This window comes from Nuphar pumila, chromosome 5 (assembly GCF_984573655.1).
Source record: "Nuphar pumila chromosome 5, dmNupPumi1.hap1.1, whole genome shotgun sequence".
NCBI classification, from domain to species: domain Eukaryota; kingdom Viridiplantae; phylum Streptophyta; class Magnoliopsida; order Nymphaeales; family Nymphaeaceae; genus Nuphar; species Nuphar pumila.
Genome location: NC_143253.1, coordinates 43,706,501 through 43,727,484, shown reverse-complemented (window position 1 = coordinate 43,727,484; position 20,984 = coordinate 43,706,501). Strand labels below are relative to the sequence as shown.

Below are 20,984 nucleotides of genomic sequence, written 5' to 3'. Positions count from 1 at the left end.
TGAAATTGTCTTTACATAAAGTTTTAGCAAAATGTAAATAAGAAAGCTTGACAATATTTGGATGCCCAAGGCGTTTGTGCCAAACATTTATATTTTTATGTTGGGCAACATTACAAAAAGAGGTTTTTGGAATTTGAAGAAATTCCATGAGATAAAGATCTCCCTTCCTAGAGCCTTCCCCAATCAACTTCCCGGACCGACGATCCTGTATCCAACATTTATTTGATGAGAATTTGATATCACACCCATGATCCAATAGTTGAGAGACAGAAAGCAAATTTAAATTTAGTTTTGGTATAAATCTAACTTTAGGAATAGAAAAACCTTGTCATTCAAAATCACCAATTCATTTTATTTCAAGAGAAGCCCCATCCGCGGTAGAGACAAAAGAGGGTGACAAATTTTTTGAGTATTTAGAAAGTGCAAAAACATTTGGAGTCATATGAAAGGATGCACCCGAGTCTAAGAGCCAAAGAGTCTTACCGAGAGGAGAAAAGGTGGTCATGGCGGCTCCGGAAACGGATCCCTTGAGGAGTGGTTGAAGAGCTTCCATGATTTGATTGAGAGACAAAGTAGCATGGTTGGAAGTTGATGGACCTTCCTCCTTGGTTGATTGGAAAGTAGTAGACATAGCCACCATCTTCTTCCATTTAGGGCATACCGATTTAATGTGACCCGGTTCTTTGCAAAAAATGACATATGATCTTACTATAATCTCTTCTTCCATAATGCCCACCATTTTCTCTTCCTCCTTGATTTTTGTTAAAATGAGGGGGTTTATAGGTTTTAACATTATTCCCCGGTCTTGAGACGGCATAAGCACCCTCATCCTCATCTTTAGAGGGAACAACCAACACACTTAGATTGATTTTATTCATTCCCAATCTAGTTTCTTCTCCACTTAATTTGGTAAGCACATCTTCCAATGAAGGAGAAGAGAAAGAAGACAAGAGAGAGGATCTAGTTTGTTCAAACTCGGGTCTAAGCCCATTTAAAAAGTTAAAGAAATGATCCTCTTCTAATTGTTTGGCCCTCAATTCAATAGCCTCACCACTCCATTTAGGTTCTTGGAAAGCAAGTTCATCCCAAATAGTGGATAACTCGGCAAAATACTCTCTAACAGACATTTCTCCTTGTTGAAGGGTTAAAGCCTTCTTTTGGAGATAATATTTATGGGACAAATCTCTTGAAGTATACATTCTTTCAAGATATTCCCATACTTGATATGCCTTTTTGAACTTTAGAATGTTGGCATTAGTTTTGGTCTCAACCGAAGAGAAGAACCATGAGAGTATTTTGTAATTTTTCATTTCCAACTCTTCATGCTTCTTATTGTAATCTTCAAAAGCCTTTTCTCTTTCTTCTCCCTCAAGAACCTTGATCTCCCCTCTCTCAAGGATAGTAATTTTAGGTTCGGGTTCGGGAATAGTTCCTTGAACATATCCCCAAAGCCCCTTTCCTTTTATATGGGCCTCCATATTCCTGGCCCATACATGATAATTCGTTCCATTTAATTTGAAGCCAAGAGAGAAGTGTGAATCCTTTTCGCCCATTAGAGAGGATACAAAGAGAAATAAATGCGTACCACAATGCGAAATGAGTTCCTTCTTGATGTAGAAAGCTTCTAAAATATAGAATGAAGGACCGAGTCTTCACTCCAACCACCGCAACTTAATGACACGCTTTACGAGGTACTCCAACGAAGAGAGAAAAATGCACGATCTTCTTTTCCTTTAAGCCTAGCTCTGATACCATGTGAAAATATCTCAAAAAAAGAGATAAAGTGTGCGATAAGCACAACACCACCGATGTGCACAAATGCACAAGAACACTTAGAACGAATGTACACGAAGGTACAATAAAGAAACTCAAATACACAAAGGCATACAACATATAAAGAATTTTATTGAGAAGAATGGAAAACAAAAGCTCTAAGAAGTGAAGTTTACAAAGGGGGAACTCCCCTATTTATAAGAAGCAAGGAGCCTTGGAGGGGCTCCACTAGCTGTTGGAGCCCCCTCCAAGTTGACCTGAGTCAAACAAAAAAGAAAAAATAAAATGAATAGAAAAAAGAAAAAGTAAAAGTACAAAAAATATTACAACATATTCATAATTATGAATATGCGCAAAAGGAAGGGAAATGACTAAAATACCCTTGCGGGTTTTACAAGAAGAGAGAGAAACATATATATTTACATATATATATATATATATATATATATATATATATAAAGATAGATACTATATGGTACAGAATGTTGAAGGGAAAGTTTTATAGGACGACTATTAGACCCGCTTTACTATATGGTACAGAATGTTGGGTTGCCAAGAGACATCATATCCAAAAAATGAGTGTAGCTGAGATGCGGATGCTTAGATGGATGTGTGGAAATACAATAAAAGATAAGATTCAGAATGAGGATATACGCAAGAAGGTAGGTGTTGCACCCATTGAAAATAAGATGCGAGAGAATCGTTTACGGTGGTTTGGACATATTCGGCGAAGGCCTAATGATGCTCCAGTTAGAAGGTTGGAGAAATGAGAAAATATATTAGTTAAAAGAGGTCGGGGTAGGCCTAGGAAGACTTGGATGGAGATGATAGGAAAGGATATGAATGCTTTGAACCTCACCGAGGACATGGCATTGGATAGAAATGATTGGAGGAAAAGGATTCATGTGGAAGACCCAAAATGATTTTCTTTTTTGGTTCATATCGCTGACCCCAATTGTTTTGGGATGAAGGCGTAGTTGTTGTTGTTGTATAGATACATATACATATATACATGATGTATATATGTATATGTATCTCTTTATATATATATATATGTAATTTTTACATAAGAGAGATACAATTTAACACAATTTACGATAAGAGAATATCTCCGAAGGTTTATAATCTCAGGGTTTTTGTCTAAGTTGCCAGACTAGGAAGTGGAAGCAGAAAATGATACGGGAAGCGGAAGCAAGAAGCGAGAAGTGATGCATTTTAAAATGTATAGGAAGCGGAAGCAATATAAGAATTGAATGAGAATAGAAATGGAGGGCAAATAAAAACTAAAATAACAGTGACTATTATTAAATTTCATGATTTTTTAGTGTAAGAATTAAATTTTTAACAAAACCTAAAAAATGATGACTTCAATTTAGAGAAAGCACATGGAAGTGAGTGAGAAGCATGAGAGAAAACACATAAAAAACATAAAAAGTGGAGTGAAAAAACATATAATAAGAATAGATGAAGTGTGTGGAAAGCATTGGAGATGCCTGGGAGAATCGAGATTCCCATCAAGTTTCAGAAGAAAGGAGAATCGCGCTTCCGAAGCGAGTTTCTGAGAAGCGGGCTTCCCACCTATCTAAGAAGCTTCCAGTAACTCTGGTTTGTGTCATTATAAATCTGAACATTAGTGTGAATGTTAGTGAACTATTAAATGATGACATCCTTGCCGGAATCTATAAATACCAGCTTCCAAAAATATGTTGGTCATCTTGAAGCAAGCATGTTAAAATGAGTTTATGATCATTATTTGAGAAGTTGTGTGCTATGCTTATATTGTTAGTTTTTAGCAATGGTAAAGTTCAATTTCATTTATTAATCATACTCTTTCTCTAGATTTGGAAGCAGAGGCTGTTGCAAATGGGAGCAACGGTTGAAGATCATCTTTCCAAGATGGTCACTCATGCTTTAGCAACATCTTCAAAGTTTCTTCTTGAAGAAGTGGGCCAGCAATATCTCATTGACATGAAAATTGTATGTTTCTTTCTTGTGTGATACTGGGTATTTGGATTTAGAAATTAATTTGTCCTATTGTGTATCATCTACCATAGCGCCATTCATATAGAAATCAATAGTTTACACATCTGATTTTGCCTATGGAAGATCAAATGCTATGTTGCTCTTTTGTGCCAGTGTACTAATTGTTACCATGGTTTTGTAAATCTTTTGATCACACATTTCTTGAATCAGGTTTCCAAAACGCTTCTTGTGTTGAACCGAATTCACCATAACGTTAGCTAGTGTAGCCTGATCTAATGCTATCATCATGATAGAAACTCTTACATTTTCAAGATTTTTCAGGTTGCAATCATCAACTCTTCTGAATGGAGTCTGTTTTTTAATGCTGGAGTAGCTTGCATGATTAGACACACTCTTCTTGAAAGAGGGGGGGGGGGGGGGGGGGGGAGAGAAAAAAAACCAGAACGATCTATCATGTAGTAACAATTATGTATACTGTCAATAAGTATGACCACTTTACGTGGACTTGGCTTTCCAAAACATCCATCTAGGCCTTCTTTTTACTGTTATGATCTTGAAGAAATCATGTATTGTATTGCATAGCAATCATTCTGATTGATATTTGTATTGGAAGTGGAAATCATGGTCATGTGCAATATACATATTTATATTCTATTCTTGCATATAATAACAGATGATACAATTCATAGACATATATGACTAAGGAATCAACAATATAATATGATCAAGCAAGAAAGCCTGTGTTGCCTTACTATATTCAAAACATGCAGTTCCCTGTATCTTTTGATGAATTGCTAGGTCTATGTGGCTTCTGAAATAGGTTAACCCCTTATTCAATTAATAATTTAATCATCAGCTTAACATCAATGGCATAAAAGAGAAATCTATTTTGCCTTTGAAATGGCACAATATTGTTAGAAATTGTGTTTGATGCACTTATCTGAACTGCATACATGACTTGATATATCTTCTGGCTGCCTTCGTGCAGATTTTTTGTTTTCACTACTGTTCATTTGTCATTTAGCTTTTGCAGTAAAGATCATGTAGGGCTGGTATGTCCATCCTAACATCAAAGTAGTCTGTTACTCTCCAAAAAAAAAAATGGCAAAGTAGTCTGTTAGAAATTGTCATTCGTATTGACCTTTCTCCACATATATCGTTGCAGAATGTTCTCACATTCCAATGGTTGGAAGACAGCTTGAAGAGAGGCCAAAGAGCATTGGAGGATTCATACCGTATTGACTTAGAAAGTAAATCTGCATGTCAAAATGGCCAAACTGTACCAGGAGCTTTTCGAGATTCTACTGATGGAAATGCCAGTGATGAGGAGTTCGAAGGTGGTAAAAAGGCCAAGCTAGATTCAGAGGATGCAAATATTACTCATGGAGTAGGTTCAGAAGACAACAGGAAGACTAGTGTCCAAATTGATGAATATTCAACAGTGCCAGAAGATCATTACAAAAGTGACGATGAAAGGAAGAAATCAAGTAGTGAGAATTCTGCTGGTGTATATGGTCCCCAGTCTGATCTTGATTCTGTAACATCTGACAAAAGCAATAATGGTGAAACTTCATATGAAGATGTAAGATCCATTTATTGGCCCTTCTCTAGCATCTATATTTTTCTTTATGTCCGGCATTTGCTCCTCCAAAAGTTTACAATGTGAGGGAATTGCTAGGGATAAGTACTTAGACAGGATGAGTGTGATAATTAAAAAAAACAGTGAATCTGATCAATTCAGTGGCTTCATGAATGTTCATCTGTTTCTTTGTTTAATTTAGTAGTCAAAAAATCTTGTAATCATATCCTTATCACCTCGGTGCTTTGCAGTCATCCTTGCTTTACAAGCCACCAGACTTGAATTGGAATATTACAGAAATATTTGGCAAACTCATCAATATCTACAGAGGTATAGTCTGAGGCTCATTTTAACAATCTTACGTTAGAATGTATGCATCTTATGCTTTCTATGTTGTTATATTGCTATGTTAAATTTGTACAGCTCTTGGAGATAACAGGAGGTCATTCAGCTACTACAAGGCTATTCCAGTTATTGAAAAATTACCTTTCAAGATTCAGAGTGTTGATCAGGTTAAACACCTGCCTGCAATTGGAAAAGCAATGCAAGATCATGTAGGCAATATCTTTTGACTTCAATACTACATCCATTAATGTCTAGTCCTATACTCGGCATTTTGTTCACCATTTTTTCAATGCACATAGTTTTATATTGCTCACTCTTTTATAAATTTACCATCAGCCCTTTGAAATCCGTTAGTTGATTTCTTGTTTTCGGAGGGTATTTAGTTTCATTTGCATTTACTTGTTCCTGTAATTGGTTTTTACATGAGCCTGGAGTATAATTCCCTCAAATCTCTTCAGCTGTTCTTGTTTCTGTGATTGATTTTTACATGAGCCTGGAGGATAATGCACCCAGTCCTGATTTGCTGTCATATGGGTGGAAGAGGTATGGGTCTCACTGTGAACTACTGGAGTTTGGATGAAAATGAAACTTGATTTGTTGGATAATTACATACATCCCACTTAACTTGAATGATGTTAGAGGGCCAAGCACATGTGCACATACACCTGTATGAAGTGCCTTTGGCTGTGTAAGTGGTGTCGATGGATGTGGATGTATGCATTGATATGCAGGTGAGTTGTGGCGGTAGGGAGCATGGACACTTACTATTTGGGATTCTGTGCAATTGATAAGGCCATATTGACCGAGTGGTTATGGATGCTATTTACTGGCAGGGCTGATTGTGGCTGGGAGACTCAAAGCTAGATATCTATGTTCTGGGTACTCACCCCTTGTTAATGAGGGCCTAAGGTTCTCAACTGACATGAAGAAGCACATTGTTTTCCCTTTTATATTTCAAATTCTCTGGTTTTAGGAAGTCTTGTTTGCATAATTAGGCACTAATTTGTGCTGAAAATATTGAATGTTTTGTAATATCTTTGATTCATCCCTTTCGATATCTTATTTGTTTTGTAAAATATAGAATCTGTCTTTTGTAGGTATAGACACCTTGATCCAAGTTGATCTGATATTCACTTCATTGGTTTGGACTTTGGAGTCACCATTTGAGAATGAAATGGGTTTGGGGAACTTGGACTTGTTTCTAAAAAAGTTTCAAAAAAATCCAAAATAGACAATGTGCAAAACGTGTGGTTGATCACCCAATTGCACATTGGTCATGCTCTATGGTTGTTGATTTGAGGTTTCATCCCCCATAAGGAAAAAAAAAGAGCAAAATAAGACAAAAGGAACTTACACCCCTAGATTTGCCTTCAGCTGCTCCAGTAGTTGGGATTGTTTTCTCGAATATTAGATGTGTGAACGTGGGTTTTCAATTTCGTATTCTTCTTATTCTTCTTCCATTCTTGTCTCTTTCTTTCTTTTTGTTTTGTAACTTTTTCATAAGAAAAAATCCGAGAAAGATGTCTACAAATGAGATAGAGGCAAACTAGATCCTTAGAAAACCATGTGAGCTAAATATATAGATTGGGAAAGCATTTTAATTTTCAAAAAAAGGTTTTTAAAGAGGGAAGATTGGATTTCCATGCAATCCCTGTAATGAAGTAGGAAGGGTACACACACAAAACCACTAAGTACACACCAGCCAATAAGGCCAATAACACAAGCCACTAAGGGCAAGAGAACACTCACATAAAAAATATTAATTTTATTAATAAATCACTCATAAAATTCATACAAAAAATATTGAAAGAATAGGAGGGGAAGATCCCCTATATATATATCTATATATATCTATATATACATATATATATATATATATATATATATATATATATATATATATATATATATATATATATATATATATATATATATATATATATATATATATATAAAGAGGGAGGCCATCTAGATGTTAGACTTAGTCGAACAACTAGAAAATCTAGCGGTTAGACTAGCTCTAATGGCTAGTCAATCTAGGTTGACTACAACAAAAAATACAAAAAATAAGAAATAAAAAAATCCTATTCTATCCCAAATAAAATAATATATATATATATATATATATATATATATATATATATATATATATATATACATATATGGGTATATATACACGAGCATACATATATATAACATATACAAAGAAACTGTATAGATCATTTAATACCCTCCCTCAAACTTACAGTTATATCACCAAAAGTTTGCCCAAAAGAAATTGAAATCGTCGTGATGGAAGAGCCTTGGTGGAAAAATCAACCAACTGGTACTTGGATGTAACATATGGAAGCGTGATAGTTCCTCTCAAGTACTCCTCATGAACATAATGACAATCCATCTCGATATGCTTAATACGTTCATAAAAGGTATTATTGTTGGTGATATAAACTATACTCTTATTGTTACAACATTGCTTGGAGGGTTGAGCCATGTGGACACCCATGTCTTCAAGAAGTTGCTTCAACGACACAATTTCCGAAGTAGTCGTTGTCATGGCCCTATACTCAACTTCAATAGATGAGGACACCTTCTGCTGCTTCTTGCATCTCCATGACACAAATGAATCACCTAAAAAAATACAAAACTGGTGGTTGAGCGATGATCATTTACATCCCCTCTCCAATCAGAATTAGAATAAACAATCATTTTTAATGGAGAGGAAGATAAAACAATCCATTATTAATAGTATTTTTGACATGTCAAGCAATCCTCATCACAACACTCATATGTACTGTGGTGGGAGATTGTTGAAATTGGCTGACATAATAGATAGTATGTGAATATCTGATTTAGTAATAGAAAGATAACATAGAGTTCTAATCATCCCTCTCTAGGGAGTTGAGTCATCCAAAGGCTTTCCATCATCTCTTTTCATCTTAGTATTTATAACCTCAAGGGTGATATTGTAATAACCACGAATTTTTATGCGTAAATCTGCATAATTTATGTGTTATGGGCCTGGGATCCACCTTTCGGATCCAGGATCCATATGTAAATAATATCATATTTGAAATATATATATATATAATTTAATAAATTAATAAAAAGATTTATAAAAATATGTAAGGGATCCAAGTTGGATCCATTTGGACCCAGCTTATGGATCCACTTCGCAATGGGTAGCGGATCCAAACTTGTGGACCCTAATAATCATCGAATCTGCACCGGGTCCCGGGTTCGGACCCGAGTCGCGTCCCCCGTAACAGGTGAGTAATAAAAATTAAAAAAAAGAGCTCTTAGACCCGGGTCGGACCCGACCCGGATCCGTAACCCGATAGGGTTTTTAAAACCCGATATCGGGCTGCATCTTTTTAAAAGAAGGGGAAATGTAAGAATCGTGCCTAGGGCATGATTCTTGCTGTTACCAGAAGGGAGGAAGGGGGTCGGTTACGGCAGGAGTAACCGAAACCCCGCGCCTCTCGGCAAGAGGGGGGGGGTTTCAGCGATAAAAGGAAGTGGAAGAGGGGGGTCTCACCCTCTTCCCTCGTCTCTCTCTCTCTCTCTGTGTCTCTCTCTCTCGTCGGCAAGGAGGTGCCGCCGGTCTCATCTCCGGCGTACCTCGACAACCATCCGACGCCGGCACAATGATCCCCTCCACGACACCGGAGCAGTCGAGGCCGGTGGAATCGCTCGCCCTCTCACGATAGCCGCAACCTTCAAACGTGGATTTTTGAGGTACGGGCTCTCTCTCTTGAAATCGAGTGAGGAATGGAATATGGACCGGATTCCATACAATATTTTGAGGGGAAACCCCACCTTGAATTTCCTTTTTCTCTTTTGGGCTTTCGGTGGATCGAATCATATGGAGTTAAAGAACGTAAAAACCCTAAGGGGATTTGTGTAGTGGGTTGGTAAGTCTGCCTTAAGTTTAGATACATCTGGATCTGGTTAAATCAAGACTCTTGAGGGTGTGCTATTTGAACGTCATTGAGTTATATTTTCTTCTAACATACTCATTTTTTTTATATGCTTTCTTGATAAGTATCAATCCTTGGGTTGTGTATTTGTATGTACATAATATATATAACTGTCCTAATCTGCATATAAATCATTTCTGTAAATATGACTCTTCAAATCTTAATGTGGGATAATATCTAGTTAACATTATTGCAAAGCAGCTGACTTCTTGTTGTATTGTATGGGAAAAGTTGGCGTACCTGTTTTAGTTTATGCATAAAATTTTCAAATTTGAATGAGGCTCTCCGTCCACTTAGTATAAAATTTAGCTGCATGAGAATTATCTATCTTGACATATGAGCGATATTTTTTTTGAGGATTTGAAATACATTATGTTTATGTGCTTTCTGTTTTTGGTCTTAGCTTACTTTTGCTGGGATATCTACATCGACTAGAAGATCTCAGATAAATGTGCATACGCTGGGCAGTTGGTTTAGTTGAGAACAAATCATGTCGACATCACAAAAGATGTCCTTTAGTTTGATGTATTTCGACTGGGCCTTGTTATCTGTGTCATACCATGTTTGCAGACAATCTGTTTCCAAGTTCAGTGTCCTAGAAAGATTGTATATGGTTTACTAAGATTGTGGTGTATGATTGTTGATTTGTTGACTCGTGTCTTGGGTGACTATCCTACACAACTTTTTTTTTGTCCAGTAACCAGTGCTAGAAGCTTCTGTTTGGTAAGCCAACATGGTCTTGGTCCAGGCCGCCCAGTGTTCACCAATGCTACTTAGACCATGTGCCTAATATTCATATTATTGTCAACCTTCAAAATTCTTGGAAAATGTTTTGGTACTTGAGGAGTTTATTATTTTGTTCTTCACGAACAACATTTTAACTATCATGCCAATACATTTTTGAAACAAGCCATAGATCGGCATGTAGGTTTTGAAATGAACGGAACTTGAACCAGCTATGTGGACTCTCATAATAGTACCAAGAATATCCTTGTAGCATTCTGTTTTGAAAAGTTGGTTTAGACTTTGTTGAGCAGTAGCCTGAAATCTGGAAATGAACTGATTATTCTTTAGATTGTCTCCATTAGTGGAGACAATTTATGCCACCAGGCAATATATGGTTATTTCAAATTTTTTATGCCACCAGGCACAAATCTAGATCTATCTGTAAATTGTGATCCACTTCTAATGCTATCTATTTGGTGCAAGTGTTGTGCATTTTTATCATAATATAAAAGGCAATCTTAGGACACCAAATCTATCTTGATTTATGTTTATGTATTTTGTTCATGCCCATTTACATTGTGATCAAGATACATAGGATAGCTTATGCTGTGTTACAAATGGTAACACTTGGCTGTTTTCTCATGCATGAGTCTACATGGAATTGAAGTATGTCTACATGCGAGTGGTTGTATGAGTGTGCACATAGCTGTTGTACGTGTGTATTGCAGGGAAATCATGCATACAAATACTAAAGGAAATCATGCATTTGACATGAATATGCGAATCCGAGGGAAACATGCAATGGATATGAGATTGAGAATTCATATGCATGCATATGCTTATCATTGTTTTGTGCGCATTAAATGTACATTGTGAAACATTCAAAAGTGATGCATTGTGGTATGCTATTCATGATTTTTGCATATGGTGCATCGATGATCGAAAGGAATCATCGTGGGCCTGATGGGCCTTGAGCTTTGTGTTGCTCCTTCTTTAATTGTTTAAAATGTATCGCAAAAATCACATTTATATTATGGTTTTAATTGCGCTGTTTTATTGTTGCCACGGGTAGTAGACCGTGAAGAGCTGCACATGCTGATTTGCGAGCTTATCTTTGCATGCTGATTTGCAAGTTTATGTTATTCATTCTGCATGCTGATGAAAAGAGATGAATTAATAACGAGATAAAAGAAAATGAATAACATTATAATTTATGTTTCATTGATGTTCCTTCTTTAGTGTAGGGAATCTTGGAGGTTGCGATTTGGGTGAAACCGTGAGGATACAAAAACTCCGTGTGCGTTGTTTTTGCCCCTGAACCCGATATTGAGGCTCTTCTCCTGACCACGGTTTTAGGGAGAGTCCACCACTTTTCCTGGGGGTGGTGTGTTTTGACACAACTGTTGTTGTTTGGTATACCAATAAAGTGGCGCTAGCGGATGCTGTTTTTCATGGTGTCCCCGACATTGGATGCTGTTTTCCAATGTTCTGATGGATGATGCTGTTTCCTGATATCGGTCAAGGGCTAAGTTTAGAACCTGGTAATAAAATACAAATTGTGTGTTAAGCTACCTCGGGAACCTTACTTGACCTCGGAGACTGTACCCGTTTGGTGTATCCGCGTGCAATGGTAAATTAAAAAGAGGAATTTAAAGATTATGTGCATTTAATAAGACATGCATATGGAAAGAGGGGAGCTTAAATGAAAGATAATAAAGGGTTCATGCATTGCACATAAATTATGCATATTCTTGCTATGCATTAGTTCATGCATGTTTACCTGTTCACTTGGTTGTTATATGATGATCATTACATGATGTTGATCTCTTTTGCATTTAATTGCCTTATTGATTAAATTGTGATCAATGTTACTTATTTCGTGTTTCTTCATGTTCAATGTTTAATTCTGCATGAATGGTTAATTGTCTTATGAATTGATTATAACCGTATTCCTCAAATTATTACATGGATCTTAATTATGATCTTTTTCTTATTTGATTCATTAGGGAAACCTGTACGCAGAATTCCTCGAATTTCTGACCCTCTTCTTTTATTGGTTTTTCCCAGACACAGGTGATCAGTGAAATCGACTCGCTTCGTGGGGGATACGAGGGTCACATTTGCTTCGGACTGCTTCACTTACGGACATAGTGACTCTACTTTTGTTTCTTCTAGTTCTTTTTATTTCCTGCAGTTGCTATTTTTTCTTTTGACATTAAGTATGAGATTCTTATTGATTCATTAATAAAAGAATTTAGTTGGTTGGTTATGGATGATAAATGTAAGTTTGTTTGTGGTGTGTGGTTATCCAACTGAAATTGGAACTGTAGGGACCCCAGGTATCTGAAAAGTTTTCCGCAACTCTTAGAAAAAAAAAATCCGCATTTTCCAAAGGTATGAGTTGGGGTCGTTACAGATACAGATCCAAATTTGGAAGATACAAACATGAACCCAGGTACCCAAGTGCTTGAGCTAGTGCCACTTATGGGAAAGATACAAAACTCTCCAAGAGACACAAATACAAGCCACTTAAGGGCTACAATGTAAAAAAATGAAATATTTTATTCAACATAAAATGCTTGAGAAAGCATGTCACTTACTGTAACGCCCCGAAATTTTAACCCTAAATTTGAGGGATTTTTTTTTTGAAGCGGAAACCACAAATGATTCCAGGGTTAAGCATTTCAGAACGATACAAGAAGGTAAAAGCAAACCACACCATTTATTTTTATTTCAATAATAATAGAATCCAACATCAGAGTTTTTCACATTATGAATCTCAAACTAAAATTTCCAAACTGAAAAAAAGTAGGATCGCTAGGGAACAAACAGATCAAGTCTTGGTCAGCGCCTCATCCCGCATTGCTCGTAGAGTTACTCTGTGCCTGAAAATGATAAAAGTTATAGGAATTAGACTACCACGTCTAAGTAGGAAAACTGTAATTATTCTTGCAAGTAAATCATGTGTCAAGTGTGTGATGTGGGTGTCGTGTTTGAATTTCAGTCTAAACATAAACACATAAGGAATTCGATGCAACAGCAACAACAAACATATATCTAATTAGAAAGGTAGATCATGTAACAATTATACTTAAGCACAAAAAACATTTTATGCAACTACAACAATTAAGCAAGTAAGGTATTAAGCAATTAAAGCAGAACTTACACTAACATGAAAAACATCGATATAACATCCATAATATGAATTCAATTAACTAATATATGCACGGTTTAGGATGTCGTTTCATCATAAGCACCGAGTATAAAGCATGATGAAAGAGTATGCAAATGTCTCTTTAATGACTCCAACACAGTGATACCTAACTGTTCTAGTTGATGTTTATCTTTTCTTATCCTGCGGGTACACACGGGCCAAGGCAACCATCACAGAAGAGAACGTTCGGGGGTATATTATTAAAGGTTGTTTCATTATCCCGAACATTATAACTGTGACTGAAATCCCAAGGGAGCGGCCAATGACCGAGAGAAACTTCCGAGGGCCAAAACCAAAACAGGATGCATCCCTAACTTCCGCAGAAGAACAAAAGAGCTACCACCTAGGATATATTGGTAGTCCGGGTCCCCCAACTCTGAGGACTGGGACCAACGAGTCGCTTTACGCTCGAAACCAAAACACGTGTCCCCAGAGTTTTGTACCACCTACCCTCTCCAAGGTAAGCCCAAGAACTGAGTGGGTTAATCTTTTCATTTAATTTATTTCTCGAAGTACGGGGCATTTTCCCCAACTTCCCCCCACTACCAGAGCAGTAGAATTCCTAACCTTAGTCATTTTACTAAGGTGAAATAGGACAATCCCCATTTATTTGCCATATTGATTGCATAACCCACCCAAGGTGCTCCGGTGCCTTTAAACCAGTCAAGCACAATGCCCGGTGTCTTTAAACCAGTTAGGCATTCAACCATTTATAATAAGTTTTTTCATCAGTTTCATTGTCATAGCCTACAAGCTAATAGTTCCAATACCCGTATCGGGTATTCAACCCATATTGTCCATTAGGCAAGGTTTTCCAATGTAATACCCTACTAAGTGAAACTATCTTTTATTTGTTATAGCATATTAAATGACAATATTAACAACATATTGCAACATCGACCGAACAAGACATACCAGATAATGTATCTCGAACATCACTAAGAAGCACATGATTGAATCCAATTTATTCTGAGAAAACAATGAATTCCACTTAAACAAATCATATTCAGCATACTTTAACTATGAGAAAGAAACTTATGAGACTGCAACATATTTAATTTCACCCAACATCATGCATACAATTATACACGCTTATACATGGTTTCAAGTACTCAGATCTGATCCCATCTAACAAACTAATAGAAAACTTCAGACTTAATAGAAATCCCCAAATTAACGTATTGCTCTAGTATTACAACCATCAAAATAGCATAACATCTCTAGACTGTCATACTCTTAGAGATTTGTTATTTTAACAAAACACACATTCCTGATTTACTATTTTAATATGTCAATCATGCAAACTCACAATTTACTGTTTAAACATATCACCAATTCCGATCAGCCGTTTCAACCCTGAGAACCGGCAACCAGATTTTTTTTTATCTTGAAAGCCATGCAGCATAATCACATAACCACAATCTGTTTGAGTCACAAATATACTGGTAAATATCACAGAACCATAAGCTGTGTGGCGCCGCTGCAACCTTGCACAACCTCAAATAATAATTGTGACTTCTACCATAGCTCATAAATGTTGAACATTTATTCCAGTCACCCTGTTGATCAATATAATCATGAAGCATGCATATACAAGAATGAAACATGAATCATCCCACAGTGATTTTATCACAGTTCCTAATACCATTTATTCAGGAAAAACCCAAATCCATTTTCTATCGAACACCCTAAGGGTTCAAACCCTGACTATATGTATGATTACCAGGAAATTCCTAAAGTATACCTACTTTAATGATACACAAATGTCATCACTGTACACATGTAATCAGAGGAATTTAATTCTGATAAAAATGAATAAAGTCTGGTTACAGGTAGTTAAAACATAGGTATTCAGACTTAATAGCAATTAATAACAACATATTAATAGAGAAATGACCGGAAAGGTAATCTGATAACAGGTTAGACTTTACTCATTTACACAGATTCAGTTAAGCATCACAGGAGTTTGATAACCATTGTTATGTAATCTTAAATGAACCAGACTCAAGGGATCGGCTAACTTGCTACAAGTAAATTTCTATTATAAAAGAATTTCTATTATTTAGGAACCCTTTCACATTTTAACAACTTGTGCATTATAATGGTAACTGATATAACTAAAATTCATAAAATGTATTACAGTATACAACCAAGAGTCGAACCCCCACCCAAATCGATTTGGATTTGAGACTTTAGGGTTAGGGTTTGGGGGTTTTCCGGCGTGGGATTTACTGAAATCCCCAACTGTCACAACACCCATCGTGATTTGGGGATTTTCGATTCCCCCTTCCCACTCACTCACACCCCCAACACGCGAGTTACCTACAGAAAAAAAACAGTAACCTACCATTATCTGGCGAGGGTGTTGCGGCATCCACTAGAGGGGTCGGTCGGCCTGGACAGCACCACCACCGGAGGGGTCGGCTCTTCTCTTCAAGGTATCGAGTTGCAGGCGTGGGATCAGAAGATGCTTCGAGGGTTAGAGAGGTAGAAGAGAGTGAGAGAGAGAGAATGGGACAGCGAGAGAGGGAGAAGGAAGGGTTCGGGGTCCCCCTTTGTAGGTGGGTGACCTTCCAAAAAGGAAGTGTAACGACCCCAACTCATCCCTTTTGAAATTGCGGAATTTTTTTTTTTTTTTAAAACAGTGCGGAAAACTTCCCAGAGACCCGGGGTCCTCACAGTTTCAATTCCAACTGGATAGCCATAAACCACAAAAGAACTTGCAATTAACATCCATAACTAACCATTACTTTTATTCATGAATTAAAAACTAATCTCAACAATAAAGTGTCTGACTCAAGTAACCTACTGATGACAATAAGCAAATAACAAGAACACTAGACTGAAAAACTAAATAAAGAGCCACTCTGTCCATAAAGAAGACTGTCAAAACTCGTTGTGACTCTCGCGCCCTCGCAGTAGCTGTCGTCTTCACGGATCACCTGTTCCTGCGAAAAACCAATGAAGTAGGGTGTCAAAATCGAAATCCTGAGCACAACTACTTCTTAATAAAACAAATGAGATAAGGGTCAAGATGAGATATCATGCAACAATTAATGGAAACACATACAAGGCAGTTTATAGCAATTGAGAATTTATCTATGTAAAAATCATAAATGCTAAGCATGCAAGGACAGTAAAGCAGTAACACCTACTAAGATTTTAGCATGCAACAAGAATTAAACATTCAACACCTACACTCATGTATTGAGTAAGGAAACCATTAAAGTATACATGATCTAATGCAAAACTGGAAAAATGCATGTCTTTTGTGCAATGCATGAATCATTTTATTATCTTTCATTAAGTCTTTTGTTTCCTTATGCATGCCCTATTAAATGCATACAACTTTAATTTTCTCTTTTTAATTACCGTTGCCCGCGGATACACCAAACGGGTACAAACCCCGATGTTAAGTTAGGTTCCCAGGGTAGCTTAGCACACAATTTATATTTTATTACTGAGTTCCAACTTAGCCCTCGACCGAATCACCTTCGGAACATTAGACCTCCACATCTAATGTCGGGGACACAAGGGACACCCCACGCCCACAGGTGCCACTTCCTTGGTACCAAAACAACAGCTGTGTCAAACACACCACTCCCGGGTACAGTGGCGGACTCTCCCTAAAACCGTGGCTAGGAGAAGGAACCTAAATATCGGGTTCAGGGGACCAAAATTTGCACACGGAGTTTTGTATCCTCACAGTCTCCCCAAGACCGGATTTCTAAGATCCCCATTCTCCAGATGAGTGATCCCAGAAGGTTTATTACACTGTGCTTTATTATTACTTTTTATTAAGATTTATTTTCTTAAGTTTTGCAACATCATATGCAAAAGAAAGACAAAAGCTCGCATCTATCTCGCGAGAGCCATCACAGGACTCCGACCTGTGGAAACATATAGAACAATACAATAAAGCTGAAATATTTATGAAGCATGATCTTGGAAATGCATTGAAATAAGTAAGGGAAAATATTCCCACAGCTCGGGTTTACCAAACCCTCGATGATTCATTTTGATCACCGGAACACTAATGCAGGAATCATAATTATATGTAATGTAACAACACACATCAAGTACATTAATGAGTAAACATGTTCCAACAGTCATGTACACCACCTCAACTCCTAACATAAAGAGAAATGAGACTGTAGGTACATAATTCATGCTCAAGATTTATCATGCATCAAAAGGTTTGAATTCTTAACTTTATCAATCACGTAACCAGGCCCTGTTTTCATATGCTAACAACCTATGTTACTAACATGGCATGGTTCCCATCATAAAAGAAGTTCTGAAATTAGCAACTCAGCCCAGCCGACCCTATCGGCTGGGTGTGGCAGTATGGACCTGTGTATGCTGTCAAAACGACAGCCTATCCTATTTCAAAAACCACCATTGAATTACTTTATATGTATATCTTTTTTTTGAAATCACTAGGTGCAATCCCTTTTGTCTCAGGTTTTCCTAAATGCCCAGCTGGTTAAGCTTCAACAGTTGCTAAGCAACGATCACAAATTCAATACCATATTTAATTTCTAAGACATATCAGAATTAAACTATGGATGAATTATCATCTCATTGTAACCATTCAAGTTCAAATAAGAGATGCCTATTAACATGATAATTTTTGATGCAAAACTTTATTAAATAATATCAACGTTATTCTGACCATTCCAGTTCAATTAAAAGATATCTATCAACATGATAATGCTGATGCAAAACTTCATTAATCAATACCAACTTATTCTAACCATTCAATTTAAAATAAGAATGCCTATCAGCTTGATAAATCTGATGCACCACTTTATTAAACAATATCAATATTATTCTGACCATTTAAATTAAAATAAGAATGCCTATCAGCTTGGTAAATCTGATGCACCACTTTATTAAACAATATCAACATTATTCTGACCATTAAAATAAGAATGCCTATCAGCTTGATAAATCTGATGCCAATTCCATTTAAACAATATCAATTTATTCTAACCATTAATATTAAAATAAGAATGCCTATCAGCTTGATAAATCTGATGCTAATTTCATTAAACAATATCAACTTATTCTAACCATTAACATTAAAATAAGAATGCCTATCAGCTTGATAAATCTGATGCTAATTTCATTAAACAATATCAACTTATTCTAACCATTAACATTAAAATAAGAATGCCTATCAGTTTGATAAATCTGATGCTAATTTCATTAAACAATATCAACTTATTCTAACCATTAACATTAAAATAAGAATGCCTATCAGCTTGATAAATCTGATGCTAATTTCATTAAACAATATCAACTTATTCTAACCATTAACATTAAAATAAGAATGCCTATCAGCTTGATAAATCTGATGCTAATTTCATTAAACAATATCAACTTATTCTAACCATTCAAATTAAAATAAAAGTTTGGAATAAAGGACTCAGCCAAAACTGGGTCCAGCACCGAGCCAGATCCACCCAGCCGACCCAGTTGGCTGGGTCTAGTTCACAGCCCAGCCGACTGCATACTGTTAAAATGTACCTATTATATATATATATATATATATATATATATATATATATATATATATATATATATATATATATATATATATATATATATTCTGTTTATTACATCAATACCTGATAGGGGTATTTTTGTAATTTCACAGTTGTTTTAGAAAACAACTATTTTTTCTTTTTTGAACAAATATAATTTTTATTTTTTATTTTTTCATTTCTTTTTTTATTATTTTTGAGGACCAAAAGGGGCTCCAACATAGAAGTCGTTGGAGCCCCCAACGGTCACAAATGTGACCGTTGGGGGCTCCCAACGACTCTATGGGAGCGCCCTTTTGGCTCTCCTTTTGAGGCCCTTTGGCCCTCCTTTTTCCTCCTCCTTCTCTTGTATAAATAGGGGTGATCCCCTTGTGTATTTTCATCTTGGAGAGCTCCTCTCTCTTTTCAATAAGAGGCTTTGTATATTGTTGCCTTCTTAAAGGCTTGTGCTTGTATTGTCCCTTCGTGGACTTGTGATATTTTCTCTTTTATTCATTGTTGTATGTGCTTGTATGCACTCTTTATATTTCCGCAATATCTCATTACATGGTATCAGAGCCACTCGATTCTTGAAGGAAAGGTGTGGTTCGTGTATCTCTTATTTTGGTGGACATCTTCTCACTTCTTGGCAACATCATGGAGACAAAGATTGATCTTTCTTTCAAACTCAATGGAAAGAACTATATGATGTGGGCATCGGCAATGGAGAATAATCTCAAAGGGAAGAAGCTTTGGGGTTATGTCATGGGGACCGTTCCGGAACCTAAGCTTATGCTCACAAAAATGGAAGAAGATCAAGAAAAAGCTCTTGAGGGAGATGCTCGTCTCAAGGCCATTGAAAATCATCAAAAGGAAGTAGAAGATTGGGAAAGCAATCACGCAAAAATCCTTGCGTGGTTTATGAACAATGTGGAGCTTAAGGTATGTGCTAATATAGCTAAATTTCGTCGAGCCAATGAGGCTTGGTCCTTTATGAGGGGTATGTATACCCAAAAGGATCTTGCAAGAGCATACTTCTTGCAAGAAAAAGTTAGAACCACCAAGCAAGGTGATTCTAGCATTCAAGACTACTATAGTGCCCTTAACCCACTATGGGATGAATTGGGTCTTTTAGAGCCAAAGTGGGTTTCTATGGAAGATGTTGATTTAAGACAAAAACAAATGGAACAAGAGCGATTGTTTCAATTTCTTTTTGGGCTACGCCCCGAATTTGAGCAAGTGAGATCCTCACTTCTCCATAGATCTATTTTTCCTCCTATTGAGGATGCTATTGCCGAAATCACTCAAGAGGAGACAAGGCTTGGCATGAGTAAGCATGTTGATGAAGTCCTTGCCGTATCCAAACCGGGTAACAATGTTAGAACCTATAAGCCTCCTCATTTTGGGAAACAAGGGAACTACAATGGAGGAAGAAAAATGATTGTTTGTCATTATTGCAATGAGCCGGGTCACATTAGGCCCGTTTGTCCAAAGCTTATGGGAGCCTTCAAGCCTAAAGTAGCCTCTCTTGAAGAAACCACCTCCAAAGAAGATGAAGGCAAAAACAATGACATTAAAGAAACTCTTGGACAAATAACTATGGCTCTCCAACAAATGCTTAAAGTTTCTTCCTCCACATCGGGTGCGGCCATTGCTTCAACATCATCACCCGGTACGTATTCTTGGATCCTTGATTCCGGAGCTTCTTTTCATATGACCCCTCATGAGAATGCACTTAGTGATGTTTGCATCAATTCAAAGGACTCTTGTGTCTCAACGGCCGATGGAACCTTTTTGAAAATTTCAAGTATTGGCTCTTTTAAAGATTCTCAAAATTTTTGTGTTCCAAAAGTAAGAGT

The 20,984-nt window shown here is 36.7% G+C and overlaps 1 protein-coding gene across 2 annotated transcripts in view; it reads left to right on the top strand.

The window, feature by feature from the left end:
- The window catches only part of POL{LAMBDA} (DNA polymerase lambda (POLL)), a 149,247-nt gene that overhangs the window by 28,861 nt on the left and 99,402 nt on the right, over positions 1 to 20,984 (top strand). For both annotated transcript variants that reach the window (XM_090006061.1, XM_090006062.1), the window contains exons 2-5: positions 3,613 to 3,750; positions 4,922 to 5,338; positions 5,587 to 5,665; positions 5,759 to 5,889. In XM_090006061.1, coding sequence (XP_089862187.1) covers positions 3,613 to 3,750; positions 4,922 to 5,338; positions 5,587 to 5,665; positions 5,759 to 5,889 — 765 coding nt within the window. The remainder of the gene's footprint in view (positions 1 to 3,612; positions 3,751 to 4,921; positions 5,339 to 5,586; positions 5,666 to 5,758; positions 5,890 to 20,984) is intronic.